At 36.0% G+C, this 17,848-nt stretch overlaps 1 protein-coding gene across 1 annotated transcript; it reads left to right on the top strand.

Annotated features, from left to right (window-relative positions):
- Window positions 1–15,609: 15,609 nt before the first annotated feature.
- Window positions 15,610–17,367, top strand: LOC110627829 (transcription factor MYC2). The gene has a single exon (XM_021774203.2). It carries the CDS (start codon window positions 15,738–15,740, stop codon window positions 17,148–17,150), a length of 1,413 nt encoding a protein of 470 aa, XP_021629895.1. The 5' UTR covers window positions 15,610–15,737; the 3' UTR covers window positions 17,151–17,367.
- Window positions 17,368–17,848: the final 481 nt, after the last annotated feature.

The raw sequence follows: 17,848 nt of genomic DNA, 5'->3' as shown, positions 1-17,848 counted from the left end.
GTCTTTGGCACATCTTCTTCCCTTTTCCTTAGCTGATGGTACCCCGATCTCAGATCTATTTTGGAGAAACAACCTGCTCCGGCTAGCTGGTCAAATAGATCGTCGATCCTAGGCAACGGGTACTTATTCTTGGTAGTGACTTTGTTCAACTGCCTGTAGTCGATACAAAGTCTAAGGGATCCATCCTTCTTTCTCACAAACAAGACTGGTGCACCCCAAGGTGAGGTGCTCGGTCGGATGAAGCCCTTTTCTACCAGTTCTTGCAACTGTTCCTTCAATTCCTTCAACTCAGTTGGAGCCATCCTGTAGGGAGGGATAGAGATCGGTCGGGTTCCAGGCATCAGTTCTATCTCGAACTCTATCTCCCTAGCAGGTGGTAAACCTGGCAGCTCGTCTGGGAAGACGTCTAGAAACTCTCTAACCACTGGCACCGAGGCGGGCTCTCTAACCTGACTGCTAAGCTCTCACATGAGCCAAATACCCCTGACATCCCTTCCTAAGCAACCTACGAGCCTGAAGAGCTGATATCAGACCTTTAGGTGTACCTCTCCTGTCTCCCCTGAAGACCACCTCTGACCCATCCTAACCTCTGAACCTGACTACCTTGTCCCTGCAGTCCAAGGTAGCACCATGGGTAGATAACCAGTCCATCCCTAGAATGACGTCAAAATCTGTCAAGTCTAGAACCACAAGGTCGGCGAAAAGGCATCTTCCCTCAATAAAGACTGGACTGCACTGACAGACTGACTCTGCCACTGATAGATCACACTTGGGTCCATTGACCCAGAGAGGACACTCTGTAACACCCCTTACCCTATCAAAGTGTAGACAGAGCAAGGAATGTCACAAACCCTCTACCTGGTCCTCCTGTACTAGATTCTAACTCAGAGATCATCAACCCCAACCTCTGAACGACTCTCGGAGCAATAAAAGAATGAGATGCACCAGGGTCCATCAAGGCTTACACATCTGAACAGCCAATGACTAAGTTACCTGCCACCACGGTGTTAGATGCATCTGCCTCCTATTGAGTCACTGTGAAGATCTGTGCTGGAGCTGATGGACCTTCACCTCTGAAACCCGCTGAAGAAGAGGCTGCCCCTCTCCCTCTGCCTCTGCCACTGGCCTGAGTCACGGCTGGAGCTGCTGGCTGAGCCACACTACCAGAAGCTGTCTGCTGAGACTGTGCTCCAAAAGCTGCCCTAGGACACTCCCGAGCCATGTGTCCCTCTTGCCGGCATCTGAAACAGGCTGCTGTCCTAGCCCGGCAAACTCCCCTGTGTGGCCTACTACACTTTGCACAAACTGCATTATCCACACCAGAGCTTGAGCCACTCCCTAGTCCCAGACTGGACTTGACTTTGTTCCAGAACTTGTTCTTCTTCGGCTTCCTAGTGGTGTTACTCCACTTTTTGCTACCTGAAGCTGCTGCACTCAGAGAAGAAGAGCCTGGGGTCTTGGAACCAGAAGACTGTGCCACTGACTGTCTGACTGTTCCCTGAACGATGGCACTGGCCTCCATTTTTCGGGCCATATCCACTATGGCATGGAAGCTCTCCCTATCTGCTAACTGGATCAAGGAGGAATATCTAGAGTGGAGTTTCATGATATACCTCCTTGACCTTTTCTGGTCCGAGTCAAGATTTTGCCCTGCAAATGGCAACAGCTCTAAGAATCTGTCTGTGAACTCCTCTACACCCATCTCATCAGTCTGCCTCAACTGCTTAAACTCTATCATCTTCAGCTCCCTTGAACTATCTGGGAAAGCCCATCCTGCAAACTCATTTGCAAACTCCTCCTAAGACATGATGTCCACTCTCGGGTTCACATAATTCTTGAACCACTCTCGTGCCTTTTTGCACTTAAGCGTGAACCCAGCCATCTGAATGGCTCTACTGTCATCAGCCCCAATCTCATCTGTGATCACCTTAACCCTTTCAAGATACACAAATGGGTCATCCCCTTTTTCATACTGAGGAGCACCTAGTTTCATGTAGTCGGTCATCTTGACCTTGCTCCCACTGGCTGAGCTAGGTCTAGAAGGTTGAGTAACTGGGGCTGCTGGTTCTGTAGGTGGTGGAGGTGGAGGTGCAGCATTCCCCGAGGTGGGGTTTGCCGGGTGAGGATAAAAGGGTGAGGGTGGATAAGCTGGGTACTGGGGGTGAGGTGGATAGAAAGGTGGATAAGGCATGTAGGTAGGGTAGGGGTTAAAGCTGGAGTAATCCGATTTGCCTCCCATCGGATACCCTGAACCCTGTGGGAAGGGTGGATAATGGGGTGGAAAACCATACCCCGAGGCCTGAGCGCCTCCCTGAGACTCCCCTGTCCCTTTTTCCGTCATGCTGACATCCAGATTCCCATCCCTCCTCTGGTCCTCTTCCATAACCTCCCTCACATCTGAAGAACTTCCTCCTCTATCTGTCCCCCTTCTGCTAGCATCAAAAGACCTTCTAGGGTCCCTTGACACTCTTTCTCTGCTTGATCTACATGACATTGCCCTAGGCAATGCAGGAGGACGGGCGCTCGTGCCCTCATCCTCAGGTGGTACTCCAGTCAATCGTGCAGATCGACGAGTTCCCCTCATCCTGTTTTCTAAAAGGCAGCACATAACAAGCAAACATTAGCATCATATGGTTCATGTGGGCACACATGAACCCTCATCACATACATCACATATCATTAATGCACTTGCATATAATCATGGCATTTCACATCATCATGCAAGACAGGACTCCACATCCTATCCTAGTGGACATGATCTTCCTATTGTGCTTAACCTTCTATAACATCTATGAGCCCGACACTCTAGGTCCGACCATATGAACTTAGGGCTCTGATACCATTCTGTAACGATCCGAAAATCGGACCGCTACCGGCGCTAGGATCCAGATCGGCTTAAGGCCGCCAGGACCCGTAGCAAGCCTGACATGTAACCTGTAAACCTGTTTAATCCCATACATGATCAACAATCATACATAAAAATTAAAACTTTTCTTTCATACATTCTCTCATACAACAAACTCAACCTGTGCATGCACTGAACATAGACATAATCATAAATATTGACCCTTCTGTGGGATCTCATCGATGCCCCAATGGGCGATACAACATAAGTTGAGTTTGTTTACATAAACATCATAAGACATCTAAGATCATGTATTAAAAGGGATAACAATACCCATAGGGTCAAGCACAACTTCTAATCCTCAATATCATTATACATAACATGACTATTCAACTTTACATCATCTTACAATTTATCATGTCCACTTTCTATCTATTACAAACATATGACTTTACTCTTCTTGACTTCTCTGTCTAGCCCGTGCCTGCAATCCTGGGGGATTAGGGAAAAGGGGTGAGCTACTAGAGCCCAGTGAGCAGAATATTGAAAAACAACATTTAAATTCTCATGCCATCATGTAATGCAACACATCACAACAAATCACATCTCGGATGGTATTGTCACCAATAGTCCTCTACATTCCAAAATGCCGGGACGTAGAATGGGTACAACCGGTCTTTCTCTTAACATAACATATCATAACATTCTAATGTGCCAGGGACATAGAATGGGTACAACCTGGACTTTCTCTTACATAGTGCCAGGGACGTAGAATGGGTACAACCTGGACTTCCATACCATATCATGCCGTAACATCATCATACCATATGAGGACTAAAGGATCATCCAATAACCAATCCACATCAACATCATAAATGCAATGCAACATATTCGTGAATTCTAATGCAAACAACCTAATTCATCACATGGCATTCATGATGCATGAACATGCTAAAAACTTTATAATTTATTGGCTTTAAATCGTAAAGGTTTATTCTACTCACCTCTGGCTGAAGCTCTACTGACTCAGAAGCAGCTGAACTCACTGCTGGGGTCCTCGGTTCCTCGGGTCCGAACCTACACAGGTGGACTCAAATGAGGGACCAAACAACTAGAACATAACTCTAAAAGCATCCCCCAAAAACCCCCTAAAACACCTCAAAACAATCATGCAAAAACATGCAAAGGAAGGCTGAACAGGGCAGGTTCGGCGGCACCTTCGGCGGCCGAAAGTCCCTCCAGAGCTGAAACCCAAGCAGGTTCGGCGGCATCTTCGGAGGCTGAAAGTCCCAGATAGAGACGAAAGTCTCTTTTCGGGGGCAGGCTTCGGCAGCCGAAAGGCTTGCCTCCCCAGCCATGTTCGGCGGCCGAAAGTCCTTCGGCTGCCGAACCTGGTTTCTGCCAAAGGGCAGAAACTTGGCTCCTCTATGCACATTTGCCTCCAAAACTTCCAATCATGCATAAACCTATTCTACAACACACATACTCAAGCATACAAGCTCCTAGGGGCTTCAAACTATCTAAAACCCCATCTACAACACATCAAACATGCATTTGCAAGCCACATTGTTCAAAAACACAACATAAACTCATAAACCTAACCATAAGCTAAACATGCATTCTACCCCATAGATCTTCATAAAACTTACTTAAAACATGCAATGAGCTTAAGATCGGCTCTTACCTCTTGAAGATCGAGAGAGAGACGACCTAATCTTGGAGATGGGAGATTTTCAACTTCCTTGGGTCTCCAAGCTCAAAACTTTTTCAAAACTTGAAAATCTTCAAAACAAGATGAAAACTTGTGAAAATTGTGAAAGATTTGAAGGAAGAACTCAAAGATTGGTGAGGGACGGTGGAGAGCTCACCTTGGCCGAAAATGGGGAAAAAGCTCGCCCGTTTTCGGCTAAGGGACCCTTTTATAGTGGCTGGCCAGGCCACGTTCGGGGGCCGAACGTGCCTCCGCATGCATGCCATGTTCGGCGGCCAAACTTGAGGTTCGGCGGCCGAACTTGGACTTTCCTCAACCTATGCCTTCGGGGGCCTAAGGCACACCAGAAATGCCTGCATGTTCGGCGGCCGAACCTGGGTTTTCCTCCAAGGTTGTTTTCATGCAAAAACTCATTTTCCTTTTTACTTAAAATCATCAAATACATTAAAACATTTTATGAAAACATGGTTTTACCCTTCTAGAGGTCTCCGACATCCGAGATTCCACCGGACGGTAGGAATTCCGATACCGGAGTCTAGCCGGGTATTACACTGGCAATGTCCATTATTAAGCAGCCGACCACATTATCGCTAGATTTTCTGAAAATACTATATTTATCCTTATCCTCTTACAGTATAAAAGGAGAACGATCCCAGAAGCAAAGCTACGTTATCTCTAATACTACTCAAGTTCTAAGTAATCCATTGCATTCTCTCTTCAAGATACTAACTTGAGCATTGGAGTGGCTGTCATTGGCACCCACCACCACCTCAAGTTTCCTCTCTCGCAGGTTCTAGTCAATCACATCACAGTGTTGTTCTTACCACGTCATCAATCTAATCTCAGCTACATCAATAATATTGTGGATATTTGATATTATTTTGAAGTTATAATGTGAGACTTGTTAGTTTGATATAAATAATATTAGCACTATGTTATAAGTATTTAATTTTTTCGTTTAAGTTTAAATCTTATTATAGAAACCGAAAATTATACCCAAATAGAATAAAAAAAGAACTAATACTAGAACCGAACCGAAATCGAAAACATATAGAACTATTTTTTTATATGCTTTTTCTATGAAGCGTTTTTTACTATAGGGGTGTGTGGTTCCAGTTCCGGGATGATTCCTTGCAGGAACCAAAACTGGAACTAAAAGTCTATTCCTTGAGTAGAAAGAATGCAAGAAATTGCTTAGAGATTTAGTGTTAGAGAATAGCGTGCCTTTGCCTTTGTGATCTTTCTCCTTTTATATTGTAAAAAGGTGGTGATAAATACAGAATTTTTTGATAATTTGACAATGATGTGGCCGGCTGCTGGATAAGGAATATTGCCAGCTAATAAATTGGTGATCCCGTGATTATAGGTATAATGGGTATACGCTGGACTATGCTTATTAACGGTAACTTCGTGCCAAGACTCATTCGTTCAAGGGAAGGGCAAGTTTTGATGATGCATCAGGTGTTATGGTATCCGGATCTTCCTTTCCTCGGTTTGGACCATGTTTTCTCCTTGCCACATGGACATATCTCATAGTGATAGCTCATGGCTTACTTTTGGTGGTTGTTATGTAATATCAGATGTCTCCCCGATGGTCTTTGATTCTTCAAATTTGAAGGAGATCACTATTCTCGAGACCTGGGGCACATGTCCTACTGAGATTGGTTTTTTGCTACTCACGCCATTTTGCCTATCTAGTCCTTCAATGATGATTGCACTACTTATCACACTACATTTAAAGTCCACCGTTGAAAATCATCTTATAAAAGCCTTTCTTTTTCGCCAAGTATCATTTTTTCGACCTCTTATAATCCTTTACTTTCAGAAGAACTTGTTTGCAATTTCTTTTTTGGTAATTTCTACTTCCTTCAGTATGAACAGGAATACTCCTTTTTCCCTTTCCCCCAGCAAGGGTTCTACCTCTAGCTCCTCCTATGATGCCCTCCATCCACGCCTCGACCCCTATCATTCCATTGAGGGAGGCTCCAAAAAATGAAGGCGCTTGATTAGTGATACTCTGTCTGTCTTTTCAGAGCGTGATGTGGACCGTCTCTATGATACCTATCACATTCTTCCAGAGGCTTTCTGTGTCTTTGCTCCTTCTCCTCATGTCCGTGCGAGTGACTTGATTCCTACTAAGGATACTATTATTGCTTTTGAGGAGCAATTGAAGGCGGGCCTCTGGTTCCCTTTAGACCCCTTTTGTATGGATGTCCTACATTTCCACAAGCTTTCGGTTGTCCAGCTGCATCCTAATAGCTAGAGAATCCTGGTAGCTTTCTAGTTCGTTTATCTCAATAATCACATTAAATCTAGTGTAGCACTTTTCTCCCAATTGTACTAGTCGAGTACTCAAAAGAACAAAGAATTTTGGTACTTTAGTAATCAGAAGCACTCAACCTTGTTTGATTGTATACCTTCATCCTTGAAGTGGTGGAAAAATAAATTTTTTATCCTTCATCACCAAACGCCGGGGGGTTTTGGCCACCTCCAAATAAGCTGACACTATTGGGTGGAATTGAAGAAGGATGGGGTCCATTTGAGGAAGGAGGAGGACGAAGCCTTAGCCTTTCTTTTAACGAAGGCAAAATCCCTGAAGAAAATGGACATAACCCAGCAATGAAGAATGTCATCTTATCTTGGCAGAGCCATCTATAAGCAAGCTAGACTTGGGATCCTTACCCGTCAAGCTTTCCTAGCCTTAGGAAAGGCACTTCCTTGGCTAAAAATCAGGGTATTTCTCTTTTTGCCTTTCTAAAATTTCAAACTGCCCTGCTTACTTTTTCCTTTTTTGCAGATATGGTTGGGTCTCAAAGCAAATTTACTGAAGCAGTGCGTGCTGCCCGCAAAGGCAAAGGCAAGGGCAAGGTTGTTGTTGAGGCTACTAGTCCCCATGCTAAGCGTGCTCACAACACGAAAGAGGTGATCATGCTTCCTCCCTCTCCCCCATCTCCATCTGTGGTAGAAGAATCGGCTCTTTTTTAGCCCAAGTCTTCTATTTTGGGTGCTTTTGCTTCTACCCCAGCTTTTAAGCTTCCTGCTACTGCCCCCACCCTATCTGAAACTGCTCCTGCTAGCATGGGGGTCAAATCTTCATAGCCTTCAAGCATCCAGCATTTGGCATTGGCGCTAAACCGGGCATCTTTTGTCCTTTATTGCTTTGCTATTTGGATCAATAGGGCTCATTGTTATTGATTTCAAAGTAATATATTGTTAGTTATTACTTAGGTTATTCAAACATAAGTAACAATTACTGTAACAACTAATAAATTGTATAATCTAACTCAAACTCACCACGCAGCTAGTCAATTAGAATTAGGTCTCTCTATTATTTAAAGCAGTTAACAGTTGATAAGTAAAAATTCTAAGGACGTTCTTTGGACAATTTGTTGGCTAAGGATTAATTAGCGTACGTTTCCTAATTAATGTAAATCTAAGGAGAGATTTGGTTATGTGGAGCGTCTTCCATAACCAAAACTAATTTATTGAAACGAATAAAAGAATCAAGTATCGATGATCAATTTTCAAACTGAAATGGATCCTACACTTCAACTAGAACTTGTTTACATTGATTTATTTTTCTTTTAATTATCGCTTTCTTTAATTATTTTAATTTTTATTTCACTCGTTATAAAAACTCCCCTTATTTTATTTTCATTATTTATTTGTTGTAGTCATTGTTTGGAAAATTATAGTGTCAATTCTATATGGATTCGATCCTAATACCATAATACACAATTCTTAATTTTTAATATTTTAATAGATTACTTTTTATAGTCTCAACACCCATCAATGCATAAAAAATGTTAGAATTCACTAGTTAAACATAAGTTATTACAAGGCTCTTGGCCCATTAGCCTTTGTAAAGGGCTTTCAAGACATTTCAATGGGTCTCCATGTCTAAATGGACTTTCACCGTATACTTTAAAAGTTCATATTCAATCATGGAAAGAAATAAATTAATTATGAAAATAAATATTTTTAATTATGAAAAGAAATTAATAAAAAAAAGTAAGAGATATTTTTTATTTTTTTAAATTTAGGTAAGAGATTAACTCTAATATGGAAGGGATATTCATAAATATGGCAAGTAATAAAACTAGATAAGGAAGGAAATTATGTAAACATAAGAAGAAAATAAATTAAATATGGCATGAAAATAAAATAAAATAAAATAAAATATGGCAAGAGATAAATTAAAATATGACAAAAATAAATTAAATAAGATAAAGAATAATAAAAATTAAGGTAGTTATACCAATTAAATAACTATTTAAATCTAAAATTAAAGAAAAATAAATCTAAGAAAACAAGAAAAAAAAAAAATCAAATCTCCTAATTATGATAGAGCGGTTCAGCCAATATTAGCCGCTAAAAGAAAATTCTAGTCGCCCTGTACCACCTATTCTAATACTCAAACACAAGTTAATAACATGATTTAAAAGATCCAAACACAAAAAAATTTAGAAATAAATAGCTAATAATATAAAAACACAAATATTGGTCATTCTAAAATTCTCTACCTAATTGTCAATAATTTTGGAACTAAAATTCAAAATTCAATGAAAAATAGCAAACATATTCTGAAAATTATGAACTTCTATGTGAGTTACCTATACACATTGAATGCAATTGAGGAAAATGAAAGACTCTGAAAAGACTTATATTTTTATAAGTTATTCCAATCCCTCGTAATACAAATTATGATCTGCATACCAATTTTATTTGTGATATAGCACTATGTTAGAAGTAGAAACATGAAAAACTCCAATTATAATTATAGTGCACTTTTTAAACTTAATTTTAGACGTAAGAATTAATTACCCCATTTGGTGATTTGAAAGTCAAGTCATGGGTCTTTGAAATTTTAAATACTGCACTGTAACTCGCTCAAAAATTTGCTCAAATTGTAGATTTGTCTCCGTAATTTTAAAAATTTATAACTAATCCAATAAAATTAAAAAATAAGAATAATTTATAAAATTTGAAGAGAATTTATGAGAAATTTAAGACAAATATTTAGAGGCCATAATCTTTCTCGATCCATATGGAGAACCCGAATTGGTTTAATTGCTCATATAATTTTATACATAAAATTTGTGTTGTCATCAAATTTTACATCTAAATTGATTTGGGAGATACTCAATATACTCAAATCAATTAAAGGACATGTAAAAGAAATATTTTTATGCCATAGAAAAATCAAATGAAGTAGCTTGAAGACTTAAAGAGAGAGACTTGTTGTTTAATTTTCTTGGAGCAAAATTGAGAGAATTTGGAGAGCTATAGGGTGAAGGATAGTTGCCAAAAAAAAGAGTTGAGAGAAAATAATTGTTAATTAGGATTTTTAAAGAAAAAAATAATTTTAAATAGGAAGAGAAGAAAAAAAGGAAAATAATAATAAGAAGAAGGAGGAGGAGGAGCAGCGTGCTCCTCTTTTCTTTTCTTTTCTTTTTTTTATTTTTTATTTATTTTTCATTTTTATTTATATTTTCCTTTTTATTTTTTTAAATTCTTTTTTTTCTTTTCTTTTCTTTTTCTCAATTCAATTATTCAATTAATTAATTTATCACTTAAATAAATTATTTTTATTTAATTTTATTTTTTCATAGCATAAAATATCGCTTTAAAATCTTAAAAATTAATTTTACGTGTTCTTTTTCTCAATTCAATTATTCAATTAATTAATTTATTACTTAAATAAATTATTTTTATTTAATTTTATTTTTTTCATAGCATAAAATATGGCTTTAAAATCTTAAAAATTAATTTTACGTGTACCAAACTCATAATGTGATTCTCATCATCAGACTCTCACTGTTTTTAGATGTGCAGGTACTTCAATAAAAAAAAAACTAAAATCTTCTACATTTTTAATATTTTGCGAAACTTGTAGCACCTCATTTAGAAATAAACTATAGATACAGTTAAATTATAATTGTTAGACAAAAAGTAAATATACAACTAGATAAAGTTATTTACACAAAAGTATAGATATGAACTTAAGAAATATGTCAATTTCATGATAATTTAATAGGATATATGTTTGTGCGGTCTTATATTCATCATCAAACAATAACCTCATTTTCACTCTATCATGTGATCAACCATAATACTTAAATACTAATCAATTATCTTGAATTGTAGCATCATCCCCACTATTATCATTATAGTATACTTGTCGATCTCGTGTTCTTATATAAAGTTCAAAATAGTGTGCATAAAGTTTAGATGCTTATTCAACTAGGTACGCATAATATATTGAACTTTTTACTTTTACTTTATTATTTATATTTTGCTTTAGGTTTCGCAAAATTTTAAAAAATGACAAAAAGTATCTTACAAAGATGTATGATACATTTGATAAAGTGGAGAAAAAGACAAAAGGAATAGTTAATATTTATTACCTCTCAAAAGGATATGTCTATCCAAATTGTATCGAACTAGTACTTTTTACCTTATAAGGCAAATAGATGGGAAAATGTTTCATTGAGTCAAAAAAAGGGAAGAGAAAATATACACTCTAATTTACAAATAATGATAAGAATTTCTCCAGCTAGATGTTTCATATCTTGAACCTCAATATTTGTACAATTTATTTGAAAAGCAAGCTCAACTCGGTCAATGCTTACCAAATTTTATTTGGAAAGAGATCACGAAATGCAATGAGTAATAACCTTTTCATAAATACATGATAATCATGGCTCTTCATGCCAAAAAGTTTATACTTCTGCAAATAAATGGGCTCAAATATTATCTGAGTCAGTTTGGGCTAGGTTTTTACAATTGTATCAGAGCCATTTTGGATCAGAAAATTGTGCACAGTTAGTAGGCTTACAAGGAAAGAGCTATCCATGTGAAATAAGATGGAGTTCCTGAGGTACTAGCGAACTACAATACCTAAGATCTGATCTTGGCATAGTAATTGTAACTAATTCAGCATAATAAGATCGCAATGGAGATGTTGCGAAATTGAGTAGGAGAAAATTATCACGTCCCATATTAAAAATTTACTAAAAATTTGAATCGTATAAAATAGTAGGTCAAAAACTACTAAATAATTTGGGTTAACCATTTTGAATCAAGTGAAAAATAGACTCTAAAGTTATTTGGGTCAGTTTGGACTGGACTGTTACATCCTTTCTACACATAAATTTACTATATCTTCCCTTACTTTGGCATTGTCAAATAAACTTATCTAGAACACATGTATAGTGGATAATTTTCTATCATGCCGTGTCGTAAGTAAGATTTTCAATATTTTTAATTTTATCTCTTTTATTATTTATACCTAAAAAATTATATAGGTATCAATATTCTTTTTATAAAGCAAAATTTCCTATAGCACCTCCGTAATTGGTAATTTGCTACCGCACCCTGCTGTAGGTAATATTTATAATGTTTTTATTTTTTATCAATTATATTATCTATGAGCGACAGCTATGCAGGTAATTTTTTTTGATTTCTTTTTACTAAGTAAAATTACCTATGGTACCTTCTTAGTAGGTAATTTACTGTCACACTATAGCATAAGTAAAATTTTCAATGAACTTACCTACGGTATATATAGTGGGTAATTTGCTACTATGCATGATAAGTTTTTCAATATTTTTAATTTTACCTCTTATATTATCTATAATCGAAAATTAAATAGGAAATTATTTCAATATTTTTGTACTAAGCAATATTACCTACAACATATAGGTATGAATGTCAAATAGGTATGTATGTAATTATTTCAATTTTCTTTTACTAAGCAATATTACCTATGACACTTCTATCGTTAATAATTTGTTATCGCACCACATTGGTAGATAATATTTTAAATATCTTTTTACTAAATAAACTTACCTATAAAACACTTATAATTTGGTGTCGTGTCATATTGTATGTAAGATTTTTAATATTTTAATTTTACTATTTATATTACCTATATAAAAATTATGAAAGTAAGTATTTTAATATTTTTTCACTAAGAAAAATTACCTACGAAATCTTTGTAGTTGGTAATTAGCTACCGCACCATGTCATAGGCACTTATTTCAATATTCAAATTTATTTACTAACACACCTATAGTTGGTAATTTGCTACTCAACATCTCATCCATAGTATTCCTATATTTTAAATTTTATATTTTACATTATCCGTCATCAATTATGTGGTCAATAATTTGCTATTGCTTAAATGCATTGCTATGTTTTTAAACGTAATTTAAAATTTTTATTTTGAATTACCTATAATTTTAACGGTGATCGATAATTTATATTTATACTTGGCATAAATATTTATTTTAATGTCGTCGTTACCAACTCTCTATTAGATAGCGTCACATTTAGTAATGAGAATATGAGCATCGGTCGATACATTGTCAGTAAATTACTACTGTTTCCAGACCAGGTCTGGCCATTTAGCCGATAAAAATTGAGGTTCAAAGGATTTAAAATTCAATTAAAGTTGAATTGGGATTTAATCGGTTTATTATTAAATTAATATTATAATGTAACTGTAATATTTTTATTATAATTATTATTTTATATATTTTATAAAAAAATTTTAAAATAAATTTGATATTGTTGAAACCAAATTAATGATTTGACCGAAATGAAACTATGATTTGCTTGGTCCACTTGCAAAAAAGAGAAAATGAGGTGGATGACGTCTACAGTGGCCATTTCGATTCTTTAAGTCAATAAATTGAAAAAATAAGGAATTGCTTAGAATTCAAGTGTAGTTTATAATAAAATAGCATACCTTTGTCTTTGTGATTATTGGCTTTTATACTATAAGAGCATGAAATTAATTATAATATTTCCTGCAAATCCGGTAATGATATGGCCGAATAATTGATAAGAGATCTCGCCGGTTTAATTGGTTGGTGATCCCGTGATTATACACGTAGCGGGAGACTACTGGATTGTGCTTGCTAACGATAACTTTATGTGAAAACCCGCTCTATTAAGAAAAGGGCGAGTTTTGATGAAGAGTCGGTGACCTAGTGTTCGAGTATTCCTTTCCTCAGGTAGGACCGCCTGTCCATTCATTAATAGTGGATATAAAATTATTAGTTGGTCCCTCAAATTATTAAAAAGTTTACTAATTAGCCTTAATATGTAGGGGTATTTTAGATTTTTTTTATAATACTTAACGACTAAAATTAACGAAAAAATTAACGAGTAGACCTTTTAAAATGTCAGAAACGTTTTAATAAAGTTTTCAAATGACGAGCAGTGATCGACAGCAAACGACATCACAAAAATAATTTCTATTGAATTTTAATTTTTTATTTTTAATAATTTAAATTTTATATATTTTGATTTTTATTATGAATTTGAATCTTAAATTTATTGAAATTTTTATTTACTTATGAAAATTGAGTTTGAGATTTTCTTTCTTGAATTTTGATAAAATTAAACTTTAGGGACTAAAGTGTTGAATTTGAAAAATAAAGGGACAAATTTATTAATTATGTAATATCTTAGGGACGAAAACATATTTTTTCCTTCAATTTTTTGAGGGAGGGACCTATAGATTTGTAAGAATTAAATTTCAGGGACTAAAGTGTTGGGTTCTAGAAAAGATAATTCGGTCATTTTTCCTATCACTAATGGTATTTTTAACGGAAGAACCTCTAATTTTGACGGAACTAAACCTCAAATACGAAAGTGTGGTTCTAAAAATAGAGGGATGAATTCGTTAATTACGCTATACTTTAAGGACTAAAAAGTAATTTTTCCATTAAAATTTTGTAATAACAACAGAAAATAAATATTAATTGAAATCATATAACAAACGTTTATATGCTTTTATTTTACAAACATCCATACTTGTACTAGCTCAAATGGCACAAGCGGTGAAAAAAATGTTAGTGGTTCCTGGGTTCGATTTTTGTTGCAACAATAGGATTATTTTTCCTCTAATTAGTTTGATTTTAAAAATCTGATTTAAACTGCAGGGGTTTGCGGTTCAATGGTTAACTTACTAATTCTCTCAAGTGAACTTGCTGATTCTCACCGGTTTATATCAGTTTTCTTAAAGTAAGAATTTTTAATCAAATTTTGATTCAATTTTTTTTAAAATTAATCCGATTAATTGATTAGGGTCCAATTTTCACAACTATGCATATTACAACTTATAATGTGGGATTGTATACACTAATAACCATTGCTGTAATGATTCATTATTATGAAAAATATTAAGTTCATCCAAAAAAAATTATAAATTAAGGGTTAAATCCCATATATTGTGGTGAAACTTTAATTATTATTTTTACGATCTTTAATTTTAAAATTAATTTATAATGCTGTGTGATCTTTAACTTTAAAGACTTTACGAATATATACATAATACGTTACTGAATTATTGATGTGATATAGTATGAATATATAATTAAATTAAAATAGCATACATATTGAACTCAACAATAAATATAATAATATATAGAAATACATAAAAATTACAATACAATGACGGCTCTTATATTATATAATCGCAATATAGAAATCTCTTTCGACAAAATCTATATATAATCGCAATGTAGAAATCTCTTTCGACATAATTTTATATGTAAATCTAAGCAAATGTCGGCAAGATCACATATTATATGAAACACTTACATATCTTTTTTATTTGAAATTCATAATATTAATAATTATCTACCTGCAAAATAATTCATGTAATATATGCACTTAATAGATTTTTTATCACGCAAAATATATTATTTTAAAATAATATAAAAAATAAGGTACGAACTTAATAATATATTTAATTTATATATTAGCCTCTATAATAATTTATGGACCTTTATATTTAATATAATAGCTTTTAGTGTGATAAATGTATCATGTTCAAATGTAAGTAAAATAAGTAACACATTTGGATGTGGTTGGGCAAAGCAGGCTAATTCAGCTGGCCCTTTCTTTGACCAAAAAAAAAAAATAAAAACACCGGCCCTTTGAGCTTCAAAAATGTAAATTTAGTGGAAAGGAAAAGGAGAATGGCTCTATTTAAATAGCCCCAAGCTTCCTTTGTTAACCATCTTCCCACGTTTCTCCCGCTTCCCCTACCCTCTCTCTATCACTCAAACTTTGGTGGAATTCTTATTCAGCAAACTCTAGCTAGCTCTACCAAAAGCAAAAAGAACATATACAACTGAAATACTAAGGTGCGAGGAAAAGATAGCAATGGAGGAGATAGCGTCCCCATCATCTTCATCCTCCTTTATGTCGTTTTATCAAGACTCCTCACCCCCACTCCAACAACGCCTCCAGTTCATCCTCCAAAGCCGGCCTGAATGGTGGGTCTACGCCATACTCTGGCAGGTTTCCAAGGATGTCACTGGCCGCCTTGTTTTGTCGTGGGCTGATGGTCATTTCCGTGGAGCCAAAGAATTTGCTGCCAAAGCTTGCAACAAGCAGAACCAACCCAAATTCGGGTTCAATCTTGAAAGAAAGATGATTAACAAAGAATCCCAAACTCCTTTCAGTGATGATATGGATATGGACAGATTCGCAGACGTGGATGTTATTGACTATGAATGGTTTTACACAGTATCAGTAACACGGTCATTCCATGTTGAGGATGGAATTCTTGGCAGCACATTTGGCTCCGGGGCTTTTATTTGGTTGACAGGTAGCCATGAGTTACAGATGTACGAGTGTGAGAGAGTTAAAGAGGCTCGTATGCATGGGTTGCAGACACTGGCCTGTATTTCAACCTCTTGTGGAGTTATTGAATTGGGCTCCTCAATTACGATCGATAGAGATTGGAGCCTAGTGCAACTCTGCAAATCGCTCTTCGGGGGGGAGACAGCCTGTTTCGTCTCAAAGGATCTAAGCCATGAGTCTCAGCTTCATATTCCTAATACTTCTTTCCTTGATATTAGCGTGTTTTCAGCTTCTCAAAAGGAAACATCTACGGAAAAGCAAAATGAAGCCGCCAAAAAGAAAGATGCCACTGGTCAAGGTCGCTCATCATCTGACTCGGCACGTTCTGATTCTGACGGCAATTTTGCCGCTGGAAATACTGATCGGTTCAAAAAACGAGGAAGAAAGCAACTAAACGGCAAGGAATTGCCTTTGAACCATGTTGAAGCGGAGAGGCAGCGCAGAGAGAGGCTGAATCATCGGTTCTATGCACTCCGATCTGTAGTTCCTAATGTGTCAAAGATGGATAAAGCTTCTCTCCTAGCTGATGCAGTTACTTACATCAAGGAGCTCAAGGCCAAAGTTGATGAACTAGAGTCCAAACTACTAGCAGTATCGAACAAAACCCAGAGTACAAACGTTACTGACAATCAAAGCACCGATTCCATGATTGATCACCTCGGGTCATCTTCAATGTATAAAGCTAAGGCTGTGGAATTGGAGGTGAAAATTGTAGGATCAGAAGCAATGATAAGATTCCTGTCCCCAGATGTTAATGACCCAGCTGCAAGATTGATGGATGTGCTTAGAGAAGTAGAATTTAAAGTTTATCACGCAAGCATGTCAAGCATTAAGGAGATGGTGCTTCAAGATGTTGTGGCTAGAGTTCCAGATGGACTCACAAACGAAGAAGTTGTGAGAAGTGCTATTCTTCAAAGAATGCAGAGCTAAGCTTCTAGCTGATCTCGTATTAATTAAGCGACATAAAAGTAATGTGGTCAATGTGTGTCTGGTTTTCATTTTCCTTGAATAATTCGCGAAACTTTCGCCTCTTTTTGTAGTTTGTGTAATTGTAAAGAACAACAATATTGTTAAAATTGTTGTTTGAGTGTTCTACGTTTTTCTAGTTTCTATTGTTCTTAAAATCTTTGTTGTTCTTTGAGTGCTCTCCTTACGTTTTTGTAATTTATTTGGATCCTCTACGTTTTTCTAGTTTGTATTGTTCTTAAAGTCATTGTTGTTTTTTAAGTGTTCTTCATTTTTGTAGTTTTATATTCGTTCCCCTTTTTTTCCTTTTATGTCTAAGGTTCTATTGTTCGTAAAAGGCCACTGACTCTGATCCTTGTTCATATATGCCAAGGTTTTTCTCATCATTAATGGCTTCCTTTGTTCAACTATGGATAGTAGCTCATTAATGATCAACTAGCATTAAAAGGCTTGCACTCACATGCCTATGATTAAGAGCTTTATTTTCATAGTGTGCTTTCATGGGAAATATTCTCCTATAATGAATAAAATATGTTATGCAGCGATCTTTGTCCAAATAGGAAAGAAAGTGAATGTTGTCCTAATGGCTTTTTTTTTTTTTTTTTTCATTTTGTTTTGTTCAATCACTTTTGCATACCCTTTCACACGTTCAAAATTTGCGT

This window comes from Manihot esculenta, chromosome 1 (assembly GCF_001659605.2).
Source record: "Manihot esculenta cultivar AM560-2 chromosome 1, M.esculenta_v8, whole genome shotgun sequence".
Lineage (NCBI taxonomy): Eukaryota > Viridiplantae > Streptophyta > Magnoliopsida > Malpighiales > Euphorbiaceae > Manihot > Manihot esculenta.
This window is presented reverse-complemented; position numbering and strand designations above follow the sequence as displayed.

What these genes read in the sequence shown, in the direction of transcription:
- LOC110627829 (XM_021774203.2), top strand. Translation starts at nt 15,738, where the DNA reads ATGGAGGAGATAGCGTCCCCATCATCTTCATCCTCCTTTATGTCGTTT.